The 20,148-nt window shown below is 30.4% G+C and overlaps 1 protein-coding gene across 1 annotated transcript; it reads right to left on the reverse strand.

Moving 5' to 3' along the window:
• Positions 1 to 478: 478 nt before the first annotated feature.
• LOC130452799 (venom carboxylesterase-6-like) lies at positions 479 to 18,170 on the reverse strand. Its single transcript, XM_056792253.1, has 10 exons — positions 18,063 to 18,170; positions 14,694 to 14,836; positions 12,991 to 13,090; positions 10,195 to 10,389; positions 9,101 to 9,286; positions 8,356 to 8,712; positions 5,769 to 5,950; positions 4,470 to 4,611; positions 3,140 to 3,266; positions 479 to 759 (listed from the first exon to the last, which is right to left on the reverse strand). The coding sequence occupies exons 1-10, from the start codon at positions 18,106 to 18,108 to the stop codon at positions 576 to 578; spliced, it is 1,662 nt and encodes a 553-aa protein (XP_056648231.1). The 5' UTR covers positions 18,109 to 18,170; the 3' UTR covers positions 479 to 575.
• Positions 18,171 to 20,148: the final 1,978 nt, after the last annotated feature.

The following is a 20,148-nucleotide window of genomic DNA, read 5'->3' on the forward strand; positions in this document are numbered from 1 at the left end:
TTAGACGAAACGGCAGTAAATTGTTTTTTTATTTTAAAAATATTCCACTATGAACGGTAGTGTCGAGGGTAGTGGAGAAGTAGCACAATAAACAAAGTTCAATAACTTCAACTTACTAGGTTCGCTGAGATCTCGGCGTTCGAGATCTGATCGCTTTGCGGTCTCGAAACAGAACGATTTTCTCCACGATTCCAAACGCCTCGCCTGGGCTCGTGTAAATATGGAAAAAAGAACAGATAAGAGGTTTCTGGTTTTTCCCAAAGTCAGATATATCGGCGAGGATTAATTTAATTGGATATTAAGAAGATTGCTTGGAATTTTTTGGATCTTGTATCGATCAGTCAGGTGTGGACGGATTATAGTTTTATTGAAGGAATTTGTTCAGAGAAATGTCTACTATCGAAATATGGCAAACATTAAAACGTTTCTATTAATAATCATGTTCGATAGAGGTAGCAGTGAATATATAAAAACAACGTTTTCCTGTTTCAAAATGCAGTTTTAATCTGCTACATAACAATAAAATAAACAGAACAGTTCACAATTTTTGAAACGCTAATCTAAACAACAGTCTTTTAACGAAGATCAGGAAATAACTTTCGGTTTTCTTTGATTGGTAAATCTTCCCAAAACTTTGAAGATCCTATTGTCTCCATCTTTATCATTTCCATTTTAGTCGGTGATTCTATTTTCATAGTATCTATTAATTTGCTTCCAGGTGTAACCGGTAGCCATTCAATATTGTTAAATGAAGGTTTACTGAAGAAAAAATAATAGTTTCTATCAAAGAGTAACAGTGTAATATAATTTGGTTATAAACACTAAAAATAAAATCATAAGCATAACTAATAGAGGAACAACTTGAAAAAGATGAAGTTGAATAGGATAGGGAAAAAATAGGAACGAATAAAAGAGGTAGAAGAAATTTCGTAATAATGTAAGCAAACGATGAAAAACGTTTATACTAAAGAAGATCTTTCATATTGAGAGGAATATCACATCCGGACAAAATTATATAAAAACAAGTAAAATCTTGTAAAAAAGGAAGAAACACACATAAATTAACAACATATATGTCTCATTTCAAAAATAACTGTCTTAAATTAATGAAAATAACTCAAAATAAACACAGGAAGAAAGTTAAGACTTGAATTAGCTTCATTAACATTTAAATCTCCAAAATTCACAAAGAAATTCGTATCAAAATTGTTAAAATATGCAAAAGAAGAAATTAGCCTTTTCTGCATCCGAATTTTCAAAATTCACTTCAGAAAGTTTTAAATCTCTAGAAGCACATAAAATGAGAATGAAAAGACATAAATTCACGAAGAAATTCATATCAAAATTGTTGAAATATGCAAAAGAAGAAAAAGAAGATATAAATTAGCTTTTTCTGCATCCGAATTTTCAAAATTCACTTCAGAAAGTTTTAAATCTCTAGAAGCACATAAAATAAGAATAAAAAGACATAAATTCACGAAGAAATTCATATCAAAGTTGTTGAAAGATGCAAAAGAAGAAAAAGAAGACATAAATTAGCCTTTTCTGCATCCGAATTTTCAAAATTCATTTCAGAAAGTTTTAAATCTCTAGAAGCACATAAAATAAGAATAAAAAGACATAAATTCACGAAGAAATTCATATCAAAATTGTTGAAAGATGCAAAAGAAGAAAAAGAAGACATAAATTAGCCTTTTCTGCATCCGAATTTTCAAAATTCACTTCAGAAAGTTTTAAATCTCTAGATGCATATAAAATAAGAATAAAAAGACATAAATTCACGAAGAAATTCATATCAAAATTGTTGAAAAATGCAAAAGAAGAAAAAGAAGACATAAATTAGCCTTTCCTGCATCCGAATTTTCAAAATTCACTTCAGAAAGTTTTAAATCTCTAGATGCATATAAAATAAGAATAAAAAGACATAAATTCACGAAGAAATTCATATCAAAATTGTTGAAAGATGCAAAAGAAGAAAAAGAAGACATAAATTAGCCTTTTCTGCATCCGAATTTTCAAAATTCACTTCAGAAAGTTTTAAATCTCTAGATGCATATAAAATAAGAATAAAAAGACATAAATTCACGAAGAAATTCATATCAAAATTGTTGAAAGATGCAAAAGAAGAAAAAGAAGACATAAATTAGCCTTTTCTGCATCCGAATTTTCAAAATTCACTTCAGAAAGTTTTAAATCTCTAGATGCATATAAAATAAGAATAAAAAGACATAAATTCACGAAGAAATTCATATCAAAATTGTTGAAAGATGCAAAAGAAGAAAAAGAAGACATAAATTAGCCTTTTCTGCATCCGAATTTTCAAAATTCACTTCAGAAAGTTTTAAATCTCTAGAAGCACATAAAATAAGAATAAAAAGACATAAATTCACGAAGAAATTTATATCAAAATTGTAGAAACATACAAAAGAAGAAAAAGAAGACATAAATTAGCCTTTTCTGCATCCGAATTTTTAAAATTCACTTCAGAAAAAGTCTCTAGAAGCACATAAAATAAGAATAAAAGGACATAAATTAGCTTCACCGGTATCTTCATCTTGAAAATTTTAAGAATTTATTTTGAATTGCTGAAAACAAACAAAAACCAGACGAAAAAAATAAGAATCGTTCCAAGAATAGCAACTATAAACTGGGATTTTACCAGAGGGGAATGGAATATTTGCGAGAAGATTTACGAAGAAAGAGACTTGTAAAACGTACCGACAGTTTTCTTTTTTATCAAGACAAAGTGACGTCCTACAATACGTTTATGACTATTTCGCCGCTAAAAACATTTTCGTTTGTTCGTTTTCGCCTTCATCACCAAATATAACACCACTCTACTTCTGGATCTATATTCCCTACCAATACCTAAATAAAATTTTAACACTATTCATAACATTGAGAAAACAACGACAGAGTAGACATTTCGAAAAAAGCTTTACGAAAATGTTTCTAGTCATAGTTTCAGAGTGCTTTGTTAGATAAGGGCACATGGAAAGAGATTTATTTTATGTCAACATAAGACTCAACGTTGACATGATTTCACAAGATCCATTCTTGACTTTGAGGAGCTAACGAAAAAGTAGCAGCACTGCTATTAGTTTAGTGCAAATTAAATAGTGTATAATACAATAATTACCTGGTATTTGCATAAGTAGCAATGAATTGTGTGAAAATTTTAATCATTTTTTCGTCCCTACTGCTTCTTTTCAATGGAATAAAACTTGTTTTAAATAATAATGCAACGTCATCGCCGTGACAAACTCCTACAACGAAATTAGAAAAAATTTTGCATTGAAATAAATGACTTTTTATTCAAAAGATTCAGTTCTTTTGTTAGCATAAGTTACCAAGTTGGGGTACATAGAATTGTTACCACGAAATAGAAGGGTATAAGAGAGAATCGAATGAGGAGATTTATTAATTAATTCACACAACTCAAAAACAAAAATCGAAATAAAAAAACTAGGTAAACTGGACATACTCCACAGGTAATTCTGAGGATTTTCAACTGGTGGCTCTCCTTGAGATTGGTTTCCATATTAAACTGCTGATATGGAAACTGCAGTCGTTGAAGATGTGCTTAACTGACACAAGAAGTTTTGCGTGGTCGATCTTATTGTCACAACTTCTCTCCTATTCAAAAAGTTTAGGAAAAGGTGAGAAGTAGATGGATGGATGTTATGTAATGCTCCATATATCGCGCCAAGAGGTTTTTGAAGTTAGTCTTCAGATCATTGGCAAGCTCAACCTCCTGAAGGATTTCAGGAGGATTCTTCGTGGCTTCTTTGGCATGGCGATCTGCAGATTCGTTTCTAGCAAATCCTGTGCGATGGAACCGGATAAAAGAGACTGTTATATCAAGATAGTTTGTCGTACATTTACTGGACAATTGGATAGTTGAGAAGGATAAATTTGGAAGCTTGGATGAATTGGAAAGAACTTATGAGTTTGTGGTTTGTAATGTCTGCGCAACCGATTGGAAGCATCCGTATAGAAAATTGGGTTGCAGGATTTTTTATGCAAAATTTCTAGGAATGCTTTTTCTACGAGGACGTTTGGGGATTCATGTTTATTGTAAATGGTAAGTAAGGTATCCACTATGGGAATATTTTTGGTCCAAAGGGGAGAAGAAAGCAAAGAAAGGTCAAGGAGAGGTTAGTATGTACGGACGTGGTAGCGAATGGACAGGATTGGAAGATAATTTAGCAGCAGATGACAGAAGAAAAGATTAAACTCTTAAAGACAGTAGTGGCTTCAGCATCGGCACTAGCCAAAGGCAATAAGATGGTATTAAAATGATCTGGTTTTGTGAAAAACACGAAGGGATGTTTTATGTTTAATATTTTATTTATTACAAAATCATGAACATATTATTGGTATGTTTTGTATTTACTGGAGTTTTGTTTAGGAGAAAAGAAGCTAGTGTAAAGTTTCACTGAAAACAACTGCAGTCAAATTAGATTTACCTTTTTTGATTCCAAAATACGGTATTGATGGATTAGTTGGTATATAAGTTAAGAAATAATAATAAACTTCGCTCTTGTTAACCGCCGATTGTAATCTTATTGCTTGTTCTGTATCGGTAAAAAAGAACCTATCGTTGCATAACTGAAACATATTTATATGGAATAATTGTATTGATTCATCCATTTGCATCAAAATACAATTAGAACAATAGTTGATTAAAAATTATCGAGTTATTAGCTCGATGAGATAAGGATTTAGAAAGAACAGCTCTGCTATAGATGCTAATTTTGTGATACGGAAAAGACTATAGATTTCAATAAGATGTGCTTCATTGATCTCACCAAAGCACTTGATAAGGTACGATTAAGGGATGTAACACTCTAATGAAGAGAAGGAAGATTCACTCCAACATAATAGAAGTAATCGAATACCTCTAATTACACATATATCAGACAAGCAGACAGCCTCTGCCTCAGTGACAGATCTTGTTCATCATCATAATGGATGAGATTATAAACGAGATAAAGCAAGCTGGAAGATGATACCGAATGGGAAACAAAGAAATAAAAATAGTATGTTTGCTGAGGACGCAGTAATAATTTCAGAAGACGAAGTAAACTTTCAAAGGCTGCTGTATAGGTTTGAACAAATAGCGAAAGCTTTTATCATGCAAATATCCTGAATATTCTACAGTATCCAGAGAACGATCAGAACAAGCGATGTCATTCAAATATCTAGAAGCGAACATTACAAGTAACAGAAATTTAAAGATGAGCGTGATTAATATTATTTATGACTATCAGGGGCAAAGTCAAAATATACAAGACCTGTGTGAGACCAGTAATGACATACTCGATAGAGATCAGAGCAGAGAGCATCATAACTAAGAGGCTGAGATCAATGGCATAGTGGGACACACATTATTTAACCACAGAGAAATGATGAAATAAGGGAGATGTGTGACATCCAGGATATAGTGAGATGGACGAGAAATCGGCGAAGGAAATGGAAATACCACGTGGACAGAATGTCAGACGACAGTTGGTGAAGATTGCAAAGGAAGAAAAACCGAATACATCCCAACCACCTACAAGATGGTATGAAGCTGGTCCTCATCGATTATTCTTGTCAATAATTTAAATAAACAAATTATATCGGATGTCTTTGCTAAATTATCAAATTGGAGGAAATATGAACGAAATAATAATTACAAAATATTCAATATTGTTAATTATGTGGGTTTCCAAAAAACATGATAATACTGATTATATCACTAAATAAATCAAAAAATATTTCACCTCCACCATAGAAGAAAGATTGTCTTCGCTTAGTGATTTATGATCGTAATAATACTTTCTAATACTCTTCGTAACCGCCATCTTATCAGCTTCATCTACTGTATCATACAAATCCAGCAAATATGGTATAATTTCATCCCACTTTTTATCTACCTCGTTTGTAGCACGAGTTAATATCATACCTGTAAAAATAAAATCCAACTTCAAAACATGAAGAAATTCAGACGAGAACAAAAAAGACATGTTAGAAATGACGTTTGAAAATGTTGATTCAACGTTTAAGTCAGTGTCAGATGTGTTAGACAAAATTCGTTTTAAAAGTCAATTGAAATTTCTTATTTCTTAGACCTTTTGATATGTTTATGTTTATAAATATTCTTGATAAAGACTTAAAGAAAAGTAGAAACGTCAATTTATTTCTTTTAAAAATTATTTAAAAAATTTTGAAACAGAAGAGACTTAATATCAAGAATATTTATAAACACAAACGGTCTAAGAAATTGAATTAAATATTCCCTTTTTTATTTCGTTTTCGAGATATTGATTTTTGAAAGTACAGAGTTGCAGTCTTTATTAAAAGGAGCTGCTTACGATGTAAACTACAACAATACAAAGTACACAGTTCAGAATAAGGAAAATTAAACGACAAGTGAACAGTTTGGGATGAAAATCCAATAGTATCAAGATGACATAAAATCAACGATTAATTTCAAAGACACCAGAAACCTCCAGAAAAAAACATCATACAACATCAACTCTTCTAAGTATAACATAAACTGATGTGAGCAACAAGTGAATACGGAAATAGAAGAAGATTATGGACGACTATTCTGAGTCGTGAGTACAGCGATGAATCCCCTGGAGATAAATCTAGTAGAAGAGAATGATGAAATTACAACTAAAGACAATCAGATTCCCCCTGATTGGGATATAGAGCTGTCTATAACAATCGTTGAGGCTGAACATCAACTCCAATTAAACTTCAACTCAACATCCTATAAGTATTTTCAATAAATAATTACAATTTATGATAATTTTCTTCAGAATGTCTCTTTATGGCGAACGTCTTTCTTAATATGTACGACGATCTAAAAATCTACATATCTCCTAAGCCAAAAGTTTTATCGAGTTAAGCAAAGAATATCTTTTTGTTGAAAATCAATTGAAAAATTCATTATTGGTATATTTAGATTGTACAGGTTGTCCCTGTAAAAGTTACGGATTGTTAACCATTGGGCACAAACCTCCCCTGGTCTATAAGTATAATTCAGAAAGGTGAGGTCGTATGAGAAATTTTTTTTGTCACGGCATTATTTTCACGCCATCTATACTTAACTTGACACAGGCAGAGTTTTGCAAAAGTTCAAAAAGTTTCTTCCTACATTTTGGACAGAGATATAACCGGAAAGTTGTTTAGATAAAGACATCATTTTCCGAGAAGCTTTTTCTGTCAATCTTGAGACAACAATTTGAGCAACGATTCCAATATTTGAAAATCATGATTATGGTACGAAATAGAAAAATAGAAATAGAAATAGGAATAGAAAAATAGAAATAGAAAAATAGAAATAGAAATAGAAAAATAGAAATAGAAATAGAAATAGAAATAGGAATAGAAAAATAGAAATAGAAATAGAAAAATAGAAATAGAAATAGAAAAATAGAAATAGAAATAGAAATAGAAATAGAAATAGAAATAGAAAAATAGAAATAGAAATAGAAAAATAGAAATAGAAATAGAAATAGAAATAGAAATAGAAAAATAGAAATAGAAATAGAAATAGAAATAGAAATAGAAATAGAAATAGAAATAGAAATAGAAATAGAAATAGAAATAGAAATAGAAATAGAAATAGAAATAGAAATAGAAATAGAAATAGAAATAGAAATAGAAATAGAAATAGAAATAGAAATAGAAATAGAAATAGAAATAGAAATAGAAATAGAAATAGAAATAGAAATAGAAATAGAAATAGAAATAGAAATAGAAATAGAAATAGAAATAGAAATAGAAATAGAAATAGAAATAGAAAAATAGAAATAGAAATAGAAATAGAAATAGAAATAGAAATAGAAATAGAAATAGAAAAATAGAAATAGAAATAGAAATAGAAATAGAAATAGAAATAGAAATAGAAATAGAAATAGAAAAATAGAAATAGAAATAGAAATAGAAATAGAAATAGAAATAGAAATAGAAATAGAAATAGAAATAGAAATAGAAATAGAAATAGAAATAGAAATAGAAATAGAAATAGAAATAGAAATAGAAATAGAAATAGAAATAGAAATAGAAATAGAAATAGAAATAGAAATAGAAATAGAAATAGAAATAGAAATAGAAATAGAAATAGAAATAGAAATAGAAATAGAAATAGAAATAGAAATAGAAATAGAAATAGAAATAGAAATAGAAATAGAAATAGAAATAGAAATAGAAATAGAAATAGAAATAGAAATAGAAATAGAAAAATAGAAATAGAAATAGAAATAGAAATAGAAATAGAAATAGAAATAGAAATAGAAATAGAAAAATAGAAATAGAAATAGAAATAGAAATAGAAATATAATAGAAAGAAATATTTACCTAGTGCTACGAAAATTCCTTCGTCTTTGACATTAGATGTAATCCATGGAACGTTCTGAAATTCACCCCGCTTGATCAATGTATATGGATGTTCATTTAAAAACGGATTATCCCCTTTCTCTATTACCGGACCAAAAATAATGAGCGGTACTATTTTAAAGTATAGAAATAGCTTTGACATTGCTGTCAAAAGATCCTTAGCGGTAGTTTTACGAAGACATTCAACCATTTCTTTGGTAGAATGTGTTGGACAATCGAGATGGGACGCTACTTGTTTCGCTTTAGTTAAAGGTTTTTCTATGATTGCCCAAGGAACGAGCGCAGTTCCACTTTGTGATAATCCTCTATGGAATAAACCTGAAAGGTATATGTTAAATGATAGGTATCTACAAACATGTACTACTCGTTCGATATCATTATTTGGCTTGAGAATTTTGAGGATAGTTTAAGGCCAGGAGCTTTTGAAACAATCTTAATTAATAGTAAATGCTTTTCTAAATCATGAAAAATTAATTAGTTTCTACGAGGAAATATAAAAATATATTAAGTTTAGGTAGTAGGTAGTTTAACTCTCTCCGATCCTTAACATTGTAAAAACATACTTTCGAATCTCGAACATAAATAAAATAATCTTCGAATTTATAACGTAAATAGTTTTTTTTTCATAAATACACCGTTACCTAATCCATAATCCCAACAGTTTTCGATAAAATTAAACATATATTATGATTGCCATCTTACTTACCTTTCGATAAGGGTGAAAGGTAATGATAGTGAACGCTTGCGCCACCAGCTGAAAATCCAGTTAAAGTAATGGAATCGGGATTTCCACCAAAATATTTTATATTATCCTTAACCCATTTTAAAGCCATAACTTGGTCCTTCAAACCATTGTTACCAGATACAACGTTGTCTTCGGTACTTAAAAATCCTATAAAATTTAAATCGCATTTCTTTTGACAATCAAAGACTAATTTTGTAGTCGAAGGGAAGGAAAAACTAAGCGTGAACATTAAATTTGTTACATGAATTTTTATAACAAGAATTATTTGCCTGAAGCCTCAAACCAAAGATATCTTCGTCTTCGTCTCACTCTACACACGTTTGCCACTCTCTCGATTTGCCACGTAACCAGGACTCTACCTCCGCATTTCTTTCGAATCACAGTCCACCAAGTCATCACAAATCATAATTATGAGGAGAGTGCTCCAGTGTTTACCAATCGATTTCGTTCAACGTTTTCATCTTAAACCGAGCTGTATGCGGTCTGCCGCTGTCTTGCAGCAATATCGCACTACAGATTAAAACATGGCGTCGTTTTGATCTGTAGACAGACTTTATATTTTTTAGTAAGTCACCATAATACTACGCGGTCAATGTTCGGTGTTTCAAGAGAAAATCAACCGCAATTACTTCTTTCTTGTCCCAAAACAAGGCACACAACATCTTCTCCACTGGCACCAAAGAGCGAATCTGCTCTAAAATATGCAAAGACAGTTTCATCGACTAGAAAAGTGATTGCGACCGTTCTTTGAGATAGTTATGAGTTTTTTATCATCGACTAATTTTAAAAAAATAAAATATTAACACGAGAGTGATACGACTAATTGCTATATATGGTAAAAGGAAAAATTGCAAATATTAAAAAAAATGGGACAACAAAACTCAGGACAACGCACCATCTCACAGTTCAGTGATCGCCATGACTAAATTTCACGAATGGATTGACTACCCACCGCATTTATCAGATTTAGTCCCCAGTGATTATTTTCTTGTTTCTTAAACTCATACTTTAAGAAACTCGACGTAATTAAAATAAAGAATCAATCTATAACTTACCTAAAATGGCTAAACGGTAATTAAATGAAACATACACAACATCCTCATCTAATAAATAATCAGGTCCGGCTACAAGTCCAGGAGAACCAACCATGAATGCTCCACCATGTATATGAATAATTACATTCAAATTTTCGTCTCCAACAATTCTCTTCAAAGGCACATATACATATACATACAAACAGTTTTCGTCTCCTAGAATTGATTGGAGCAATTGGTAAGAAAAAAATCATTATTGTTCATAACGTAATTAGGAAATTTCACTTCTGGTATGAAAAATGTATCGAAACCGTTTTTGCACGTGGTAATGACAAGCTTCAACAAGTTTACACAACCCTTGCTGCTTCGATCCAGAGTTGGAATTTTGACTTAAAAAGGATTAACATCAACGCAAATCAATGGGGACTGTGAAGGATAAGTTTTGAAGTATAAAAAATTGTCCCAGTTATTTCGCTGGAGACTAGAATCATCAAAAGATGATTCCCGTGCTGATTACTCCAGAAAATATTACATTTAGTGGAAGAAATTGTACTAAATGACAAAAAACCTGCAGCCCAGACTAATATTTCCAAAACAAGTGTTAATGAACATTGAAATATGGCAAAATGGGGGCCTGGAATTTTCAGCGTCGATAGTTGTGAGCGATTTTCAAAACTTTGCCACGAGGACCAAGAAAGTTTAATCAATTCAATTGTAATTAGTATTTGAACTATGCTCATTCAATATGAAACGAAAAGTACTGGAAAAGTAATGGCTACAATATTTTGAGTATCTTTTCGATCTACGTAAAGGAATCACATACAACGTTAAAAAATGCGGCAAAAATGCGGTAAAAGATTTGACACTAACGGTGAAATAAAACGGATACGATTATTTTGACTGTAAAGATGCATCATATTTTTATAAGGATATAAAAGCTTTAGTCAGACGTTTCTTTCTATGTTCATGGGCATGGAGAAAAGCAAGAAGCCACAAGCTTTATCCACTGTCAAGATCAGGACGTTTCCACAATCAAATAATATAAACGAATAGTTAACTAAAAATATCACATTTTTGACAGTTTTCTGCTACACGGGAAGGACCTCTGAATGAAGAGTTTTTTGAGGATCTAATGAATATTACTAAATAGTTGTTTGACTATTTTCTATGTTCCAAGTTGTGTTCATAATTAATACACACCAGAAAGGAAAAAAAGGCAATGACTCCATTGCCACTTCTGTTGGTTTAAACGAATATCTTATGAAATGCGTTTTAGCCAATCTGCAATATGACGCCAATCCAAGAATCATCTCTGATATGAAAGGATTTTCAAAAAAAACAAAGAAGGAAACTATGAAATGTCGTCTGACTAGGCCGTTATTCAGATCTAGCTAATGGGCGTTTTACTACGACGCCCTTTTATAGTAAAATCAGTGAAGCTTTCCCAGCTTTGCCGCATTTTAGTAGATCTAGACGAACGTTGAGTGCTTGCAAACCATCCCTAAAGTCGTTCGCAAGATTTTTAACATTTGAATGTTACAACTGACAAAAATAGTCCCATAAGCGCATTCTAATGGATTTAAGAAATTATTGATAAAATAATACTAGCAGTGAAAAGGTTAATGCGATATTCAATGTGTTGTCTGGTGAAAAAACGCTGATCTGGAGATTGCCAATGACCTAGCCGATCTTGAAGATACTCAACTGCTGATAGGAACCGAAATGTTATGGGAATCCCTTGTTCACATATTGAAAAACACCTTAAGTTGTGAAAAAAGAAAACAACCTGATTCTTATCAACGACAAGATTGAGTAAACTACGACGTATATCATCTGTAACTGTGAAACTTTTATTAACACTCAGAGGATCATTCTAGGATTTGACCTGATGGATTAGCTTTTTTTTAAAGCTAGTGTCGCCCAGAGGATTCTCTAGCTCTGTAATAAACTATAAAAAGAGTAATTGAAAAAAAAATAATACTTTAAAGTAACTTAATCATAAAACGCGCAACTTTAAAATTCTTGCCCGCGTCAAAACTATTGTGAACAATTGTTTCGGCAAATTTATTATTGATTTGGTTTTTGTTATCAAACAATATACGATATGATTTTTAAAAAATTGAATAGCAAAGAAATCTCAATCAGCAAAAAGGATCTTTGATACAATGGAGAGTCCCCAAAAAAAGGGACTGCAACCGGATGAGTCCCGTAACCGCGAAAACGATTACCAGGATTCCATAGCGTTTGAGATGAATTTCATGTAAGTGGAAATTTATTTTTTCGATGAGTTTGTTCCATTTATTGGTACCAATAATTGAAACTCACTAACCTCTAGTTTATATTCAATTCCATATAGAGGATTTGTAAATTCTCCGTTTCTCATTCAAGCAACAAGAAATAACACCATGCAAGAACGAAAAAAAAGAGAGACAGTAAAGACAAAATAGACCAAAGAGAGTTTGCTTTTCCATCTTCCTGCTATTTATATATTTTTCTAAATTTTCCTGTCGTAACTTTATCATATTCATTAAAACCGTCGATATTTACACAATCACAAATTTCAAGTTTATGTTAATGTATCTTATATTTTTAGCCTTGATAAAGGATTGAAACTTCAGTGGAAAAAGAAATCGAGTCCTCACAACTCCGTAAGTCCGGGAAAACTTTCATTAGTTAGAGTAAGTGCGATCAAAGATAAAGATGTCGAAGAATTTTCAGTTCCAAGTACCTCTAAATTACCGGATATTTATTTTGTCAAAACTAGTGGAATATTATAATATTCTATTGTCTGTAAAATAATAATTAATGAATCATTACCCATAACGCCCCTCAATCCAACAATAGGAATATAACATGCACATCTGTAAGTTTTATTGGCAATTAAAACTCCATTCCAATTATCGGCAGCCTCCGGTTCCTAAAAAATGTTCAAGAGATAGTAACTTGGATTATAAATTGTAAAAAAAAAACGAAAAACAAATAAAGCCACCAGACAATGTGACAATAAATGTAACATGGATCCATCACTTGACTCCGGTATCAAAACTATCTTTATCTGAGTGGACTACAGCTGGTGAACCAGGTCCGAAGCATCCAAAGGCACAAGGGAAGGTTCAGTTCAGTATTTTTAGACCAGAGTCGATAATTTTTGAAACCAAAAAAAAATAATAGTACAATGAAATCCATTGGAAAAGGAGGAGAATATGATAAAAATTAAAGGAAAAATAATTTACGGGCGTTCTGATGTTATGAAAGGAAAGGTGGTGAGTTTTTAAGTGTAAGAAACGGATTTCCGGCAAAACTACAAGTCTTAGGAAAAAAAGTCAAAGAGCAAAGTTGTAGGTAATAAAAAGATCTACAGCTTTTGTATTTTTACTTTTTTCACATAACCTCAAAATTCATGTGAAAAGTTCAAAAAACCAAGTTTTTCGTTTGTAACTTTTATCTTACACAAAAAACTGTTTTTTCACGAAATTTTGTGAAAAGTTATCTCTTTATGTCTCATATGTCTCACTGTAATTTATTTGATTTTAAATATTTATTTTTTCACGTTATTTTGACACTTCCTGTTGGTGTCTAGAAAAGGCAAAAAATAAGACAAAAAAAACACCCGAATTTTTTTTTGATCATTATTTACAATTTTTAGTTATTTATTGTATTTTTTCACTGTCATTACACGAAAAACGTGAGATTCCATGTGAAATTACTTAACATAAGTAACAGGAGTGTCAAATTTTAATAAACATCTAAAAAATATACATAATTGAAATTTCGGATCCGAATTTTTTCCGTTTTTTTTTTGACCTTTTCTGAGAAAGTTTATCATGGTGATGGTAATATTTTTTCACGCCATCAAAAAGTAGAGATTTCAACGAATAAAAATCTCACCGACATTTAAAAAAAAATCTGTTATTTTGACTGACTGAAAATTTTCGTTCGAAAATTTACTTTTACCGTAATATGTCAAAATAATGTGAAAAAAATAAATATTTCAATTCAAATAAATATTTGGGACAATAAATTTTCTTCAAAATTTGGTGAAAAAAATCTTGACTTTTTTAATTTCTCGCATAAATTTTGAGGTTATGTGAAAAAAGTGAAAATACAAAAGCTGTAAATCTTCTCATTACCTACAACTTTTGTCATTTGTCTTCTTTCCATAGAATTATTGGACCGTTGAATGCAAAAATCAAGTAAAAACGGCCTCATATGTCGAAGAAAAAACCACTGCTTCACCAAGACAATGCACCGATTCAAGTCGATGCCAACGATTGTTAAATTGGACGAATTACACCGTACAGTCCAGATCTGACCTCCAGTGACTACTGCCTATTCGCTAATCTCAAAAAATACTCACCGGTAAGAAATTTAGTTGAAATGAAGAAGCAATTACTGAAATTGAAGCCTATTTTCAGATAAAAGACAAATCCTACAAGCAAGGCATCGATAAATTAGAGAAACGAGACTGTGACAGTTAGTCACAGGGCTTATTGAGTTATGTATTTTATAATTACACTCACAGCAAATCTCAAATGTCCAACTGGTGGTTTGGCGTATGGTATGCCTTCAAAAGCGGAATACGTTCGACCGTTGTAAGATTTTTTATAATATCCTTGTACGTGACCTTGAGGAATTTGTACAAATGGGTCTTCCGAGTTACAACCTAAAATTAAAAAGAAACGTAGAATGGTACCGTGACAAAATACAACAGCGACATCATAAATTTTTGCTGGAAATTTCATATTCATAACGTTTTTCCAAATCTAAGCAAGAAAGAAGATTTGACACTTAAATATAAGGCGTATAATAGAATAAAATCAGCTCAATTCCGTTTCTACTCGGCTTTAAACTATTATTAACAAAAGGAAAATACAAAATGTGAAATTACTAGCGAAATCGAAAAAAGGTCAACAATTGAAGGAATAAAATTTAAAAAAACAAAGGATTCTGACGTTTTCTAATATATAATAATGTTATGATTACAACATAATGCCCTTTGATCATATTAAGATAAAATAAGTTTTCATAGGATAGCACGATGTTTTTCTTGTTTCGCCATCTACAACATTTGTTAAACAGGAAATGAAGAATTTGAATTATTCGCATTCACAATGTAGATGAAGCATTACGTCCAATAAGTAAAGCAAACGTGTATTATCACTATGTAAATAGTATGTTCAAAATCGTGTCCAGTGTTAGCTCTTACTTTTTTTAACTGAATTAAAAGTTTGGAAAATCAATTTTTGATCATTAGGATTTGAAAACAAATTAAAGTTATAAAGACAATTTTTGATCGAATTCAAATCAGAAAAACGACCAGTTAAATTATGAAAGAACAAGAATTAATTAGAAAAAATTATTTGAACTTTTTTATTAAAGACGTTTCATTAAAAATATTTAAAAAAAGAAAATATGGAAATGGAAATAAAAAAATCTATTTTTCGACGAACTTATTATAGAAATGTCTACTTTTGACCTAATTGAACTGAAAAGAGTTAACTTTTGTTTAGATTAAACTGGAAAAATCCTATTTTTGGCAGAGAAGCAAATTTTTGATAAAATTTAACTTTGAAAAGCTTATTTTTGACTCAATCAAGTGCAAAATAACCAATTTTGATCAGACTGAACTTGTAAAAAACAATTTTCGTTTATATTTAATTGAAAAAACAATTATTTCATACCCAATTAAGCACAAAAGGACCAATTTTGATCAAACTAAACTTATAGAAGCATATTTTTGACCCAATCATGTACAAAATAACCAATTTTGATTAGACTGAACTTGTAAAAACCAATTATTGATCAGATTGAATTGTAAAAAGATTATTTCATACCCAATTAAGCACAAAATGACCAATTTTTAAAAAAACTGAACTTATAGAAGCCAATTTTCGATAAAATTAAACTTATAAAAGCATATTTTTGACCCAATCATGTACAAAATAACCAATTTTGATTAGACTGAACTTGTAAAAACCAATTATTGATCAGATTGAATTGTAAAAAGATTATTTCATACCCAATTAAGCACAAAATGACCAATTTTAAAAAAAACTGAACTTATAGAAGCCAATTTTCGATAAAATTAAACTTATAAAAGCATATTTTTGACCCAATCATGTACAAAATAACCAATTTTGATTAGACTGAACTTGTAAAAACCAATTATTGATCAGATTGAATTGTAAAAAGATTATTTCATACCCAATTAAGCACAAAATGACCAATTTTAAAAAAAACTGAACTTATAGAAGCCAATTTTCGATAAAATTAAACTTATAAAAGCATATTTTTGACCCAATCATGTACAAAATAACCAATTTTGATTAGACTGAACTTGTAAAAACCAATTTTCGATCAGATTGAATTGTAAAAAGATTATTTCATACCCAATTAAGCACAAAATGACCAATTTTAAAAAAAACTGAACTTATAGAAGCCAATTTTCGATAAAATTGAATTTATAAAAGCTTATTTTTAACCCAAACAAAAAGAAGAACCAATTTTGACAATACTTATCCTGTAAAAGCCAATTTTTGATAAAATTAAACTTGAAAAAGTTTATTTTGGACCCAATTAAGCACAGAAGAGCCAATTAGAACCTAACTGAACTTATAAGAGCCAATTTTTCATCCAATTGTGTTTAAAAAAGCAAATTTTTGACAAAATAGAGCAAAGCAGAACCAATTTTTACCAAACTGAAATTGTAAAAACCAATTTTCAATCAAACAGAATTCAGAAAAGATTATTTTAGACCTAATTAATCACAAAAGATCGAATTCTGACCAAAATGAGCTCATAAAAGTCAATTTTTGGTGAAATTGAGCTTAAGAAAGCTCATTGTAGACCCAATTAAGCACAAAAGAGCCAATTTTGTACAAACTTAACCTGTAAAAGCCAATTTTTTATTAAATTTGAGCTTAAAGAAGGATATTTTAGACCCGATAACGGAGAGTAGAATGAATTTTCAGCAAACTGAATTTATAAAAGACCAGTTTTGATCAAATTAAGCTTAGGAAAGCTTATTGTAAAAAACAATTTTCGTTCATGTTTTATTGAAAAAACAATTATTTCATACCCAATTAAGCACAAAAGGACCAATTTTGATCAAACTGAACTTATAGAAGCCAATTCTCGATTAAATTGAACTTATAAAAGCATATTTTTGACTCAATCAAGTACAAAATAACCAATTTTGATCAGACTGAACTTATACAAATCAATTTTCGATCATATTGAATTGTAAAAAGATTATTTCATACCCAATTAAGCACGAAAGGACCAATTTTGAAAAAAAACTGTACTTATAAAAGCCAATTTTTCACCAAATTTCAACTTAAAGAAGAAACTTTTTCACCCAATCAAATACAAAATAACCAGTTTTGATCAGACTGAACTTTAGAAATCCAATTTCAAAAATCTATTTTCTTCAACTTAAACTCGAACAATTCATTTTTTGGGCAAATTTTACTTAAAAAAACTGATTTTACATCAAACTTAATTTTGAAATAATTAAACTTAAAAACATCTACTTATATTTCTAGATCTTCTTGATTTTAGGTCTCTTCTGACTCAAAATTAGTTTTTTTTATCAAAACCGCAACAGGTCGAAACGTCAAATCTTTATTTGTCTTTAAAAAAGTTTAAAAAAAAAACTAATTTTAAATCAGAAACGTCCTAAAATCGAAAATATTTAGAAGCATAAACATATCAAAAAGTCTAAGGAATACGAAATCATAGAAAAAAAGCCATTTATATATATTTTTAATTTTTATTTTATCGACTAAAAAACCTTTGTCTCATTGGACCTTTATAAATATACTTTTCATAGATAATGGTGCAATATTTATCAATTACTCTTCAAAGAGAGATAGTAAACTTGTACTAACCTGCTATCAAACAATAAAAAATAAAAAGTATCACTAGAAAAATCATTTCAAAGTTTATAGAAATGATCGTATTCTTTGCAATCTGTTGTTTGTCACTATGAAGTATATAAATTCATTCTATATACTAAAGCTGTATATATATACGCCAAATAGTATACAGAAATGTCATTTGATTTAATTTTCAAATAATAATACAATAAACTAATTATTACTTAAAGCAGCAGATGCCCCATCAATTATTTAATTAAAATATCGTTAAGTTATTCAGTTTCAGTGCACTTGTAATAAATAATTTTTCTAATATTACATAATGTTTTTTTAAATATACCGCAGACAGAAGCTTGTTATCTATACAAAGAAACAAAAACATAAAACAGACTACCAACATTAATTTTCACAGTCGTTTAGACCGCTTCCAAACGGAAGTTTCGAAGTCCATTATTGCTTTCCAATCGCACGATTTGACAACCCAATCAACAACGTGCGTGCGCATGCTGCAAACGGCGCATGTTCCGAATTGTCATTTTTGAAATCTATACGTCAAACACAGCTGCGTTTCCACATTACCCCTCAAATACCAGATAAATGTTTGGTCTTCAAGAGCTTTAAAAAGTAGACTAAAGAAGTTTTAACTGCTTTGAAGAACGTATATATGTTTATTAATTTGTGTTTTTTTTGTATTTTCTTTGAAGAATTTAGCAAAAAATTCTTCTGGAACACTTGTTTGGAAAGTTAACTATAACAATTTTAAAGCCGTGACGTCACGATACGATTGTCTATTGAGGTTATGTAGGCATTTAATTCGATTTATTTAGAATTATAATTTAAAATTGAATCATAACCAGGCTACTTAAAACATTCTCTACATTATTGGATGCAGAAATATGGATTATTACTCAATAAAGATTATAAGAAAGTGCAAGGAGGTAATCCAAAGTGAAAAACGTAGTTACAAAGAAGTGTTTTCATATTCGTATTTGGTTATCAATTTGCTGAGGGTAGAGAGAAGGAAAACAACCTGTGTGTTGTGGAATTAGTGTCTGTCATGGTTGTAATCGGTATAATGAAGTAAGTGGTTGTTGTTGTCGCTTTAATCGCGTCGAAGTAGCCTCGTGTCTTGTCAAAGTTGATATATATAAAAAATTTAGTTAAAAAGTTTGGCAGTCATTGTAATCTTCAATAGCTGCGATTAAATAGTTTCCGTTTCTTCAGTTAAGTTCGTGTGTTTGCTTGTGGCTGGACCTGATTTCCCAAACACTGTGTATAATAAGATGGCGCCACATTAGCATCAGGGTAAATTTATTTTGGGTTATATGTACTAAATTATATTATATGGAACTCGTTGAAATTTTCAATAATGAACTGCTTAAGTTTAAAGTGATATTAATTTGTTTACCTCGGTATACTGCAATTTATCTATAATTACTATATTCATACCGCACTCTTTGTTACACCAGCGATATTCTGGGCGGTTTTTGAACTGTTTTTTTATCATATATAAGTGGACATTTTTTCCTTCTACCCTCCATAATTCAATTATTGTTGTGATATATTTTGGACACGGTATGGAGTGTAGACGTGAAGAGAACCATCTCAGTGTATCAAAAAGTGTCCGTTGAAGAGGGGAAAATTAAGATGGCGCTGTAGTAGCAAGCTGGAAGCAGCCGTAGATTAGTAAATTAAACTCTTATTTGAAATTGCACTTAAAATATATGGATAGTTATAAACAAACAATATTTTTGTCACTATACACGTTTTTTTAAGAGTTTTAAATCCAGCACTTACATGCTTGGCATACGAGAAACAGTTTTCTAATGCAATTTAAGGGTTAGAACCATGCTGCAATCTCCAAGCTTATTTCGTACCGTGACACATGCGCACTAGGTCGAATTGTCATATTAGGCATCTTTATTTCAAATCTGAATTAGTATTTCTAAAGAAAAAGTTCATCGCTCATTTTTGTATCCGATTAAACAAGCTGGAATAATTAGCCGTAGGTACCTTCGACTAAATGATTTTTTTGTATGTCAAGTTAAACTCGTGAATTTCTCGTTTGCTTAGCTTCAACGGTTGAAAAAATTTTTTC

Source organism: Diorhabda sublineata, chromosome 2 (genome assembly GCF_026230105.1).
Source record: "Diorhabda sublineata isolate icDioSubl1.1 chromosome 2, icDioSubl1.1, whole genome shotgun sequence".
Taxonomy (NCBI): Eukaryota; Metazoa; Arthropoda; class Insecta; order Coleoptera; family Chrysomelidae; genus Diorhabda; species Diorhabda sublineata.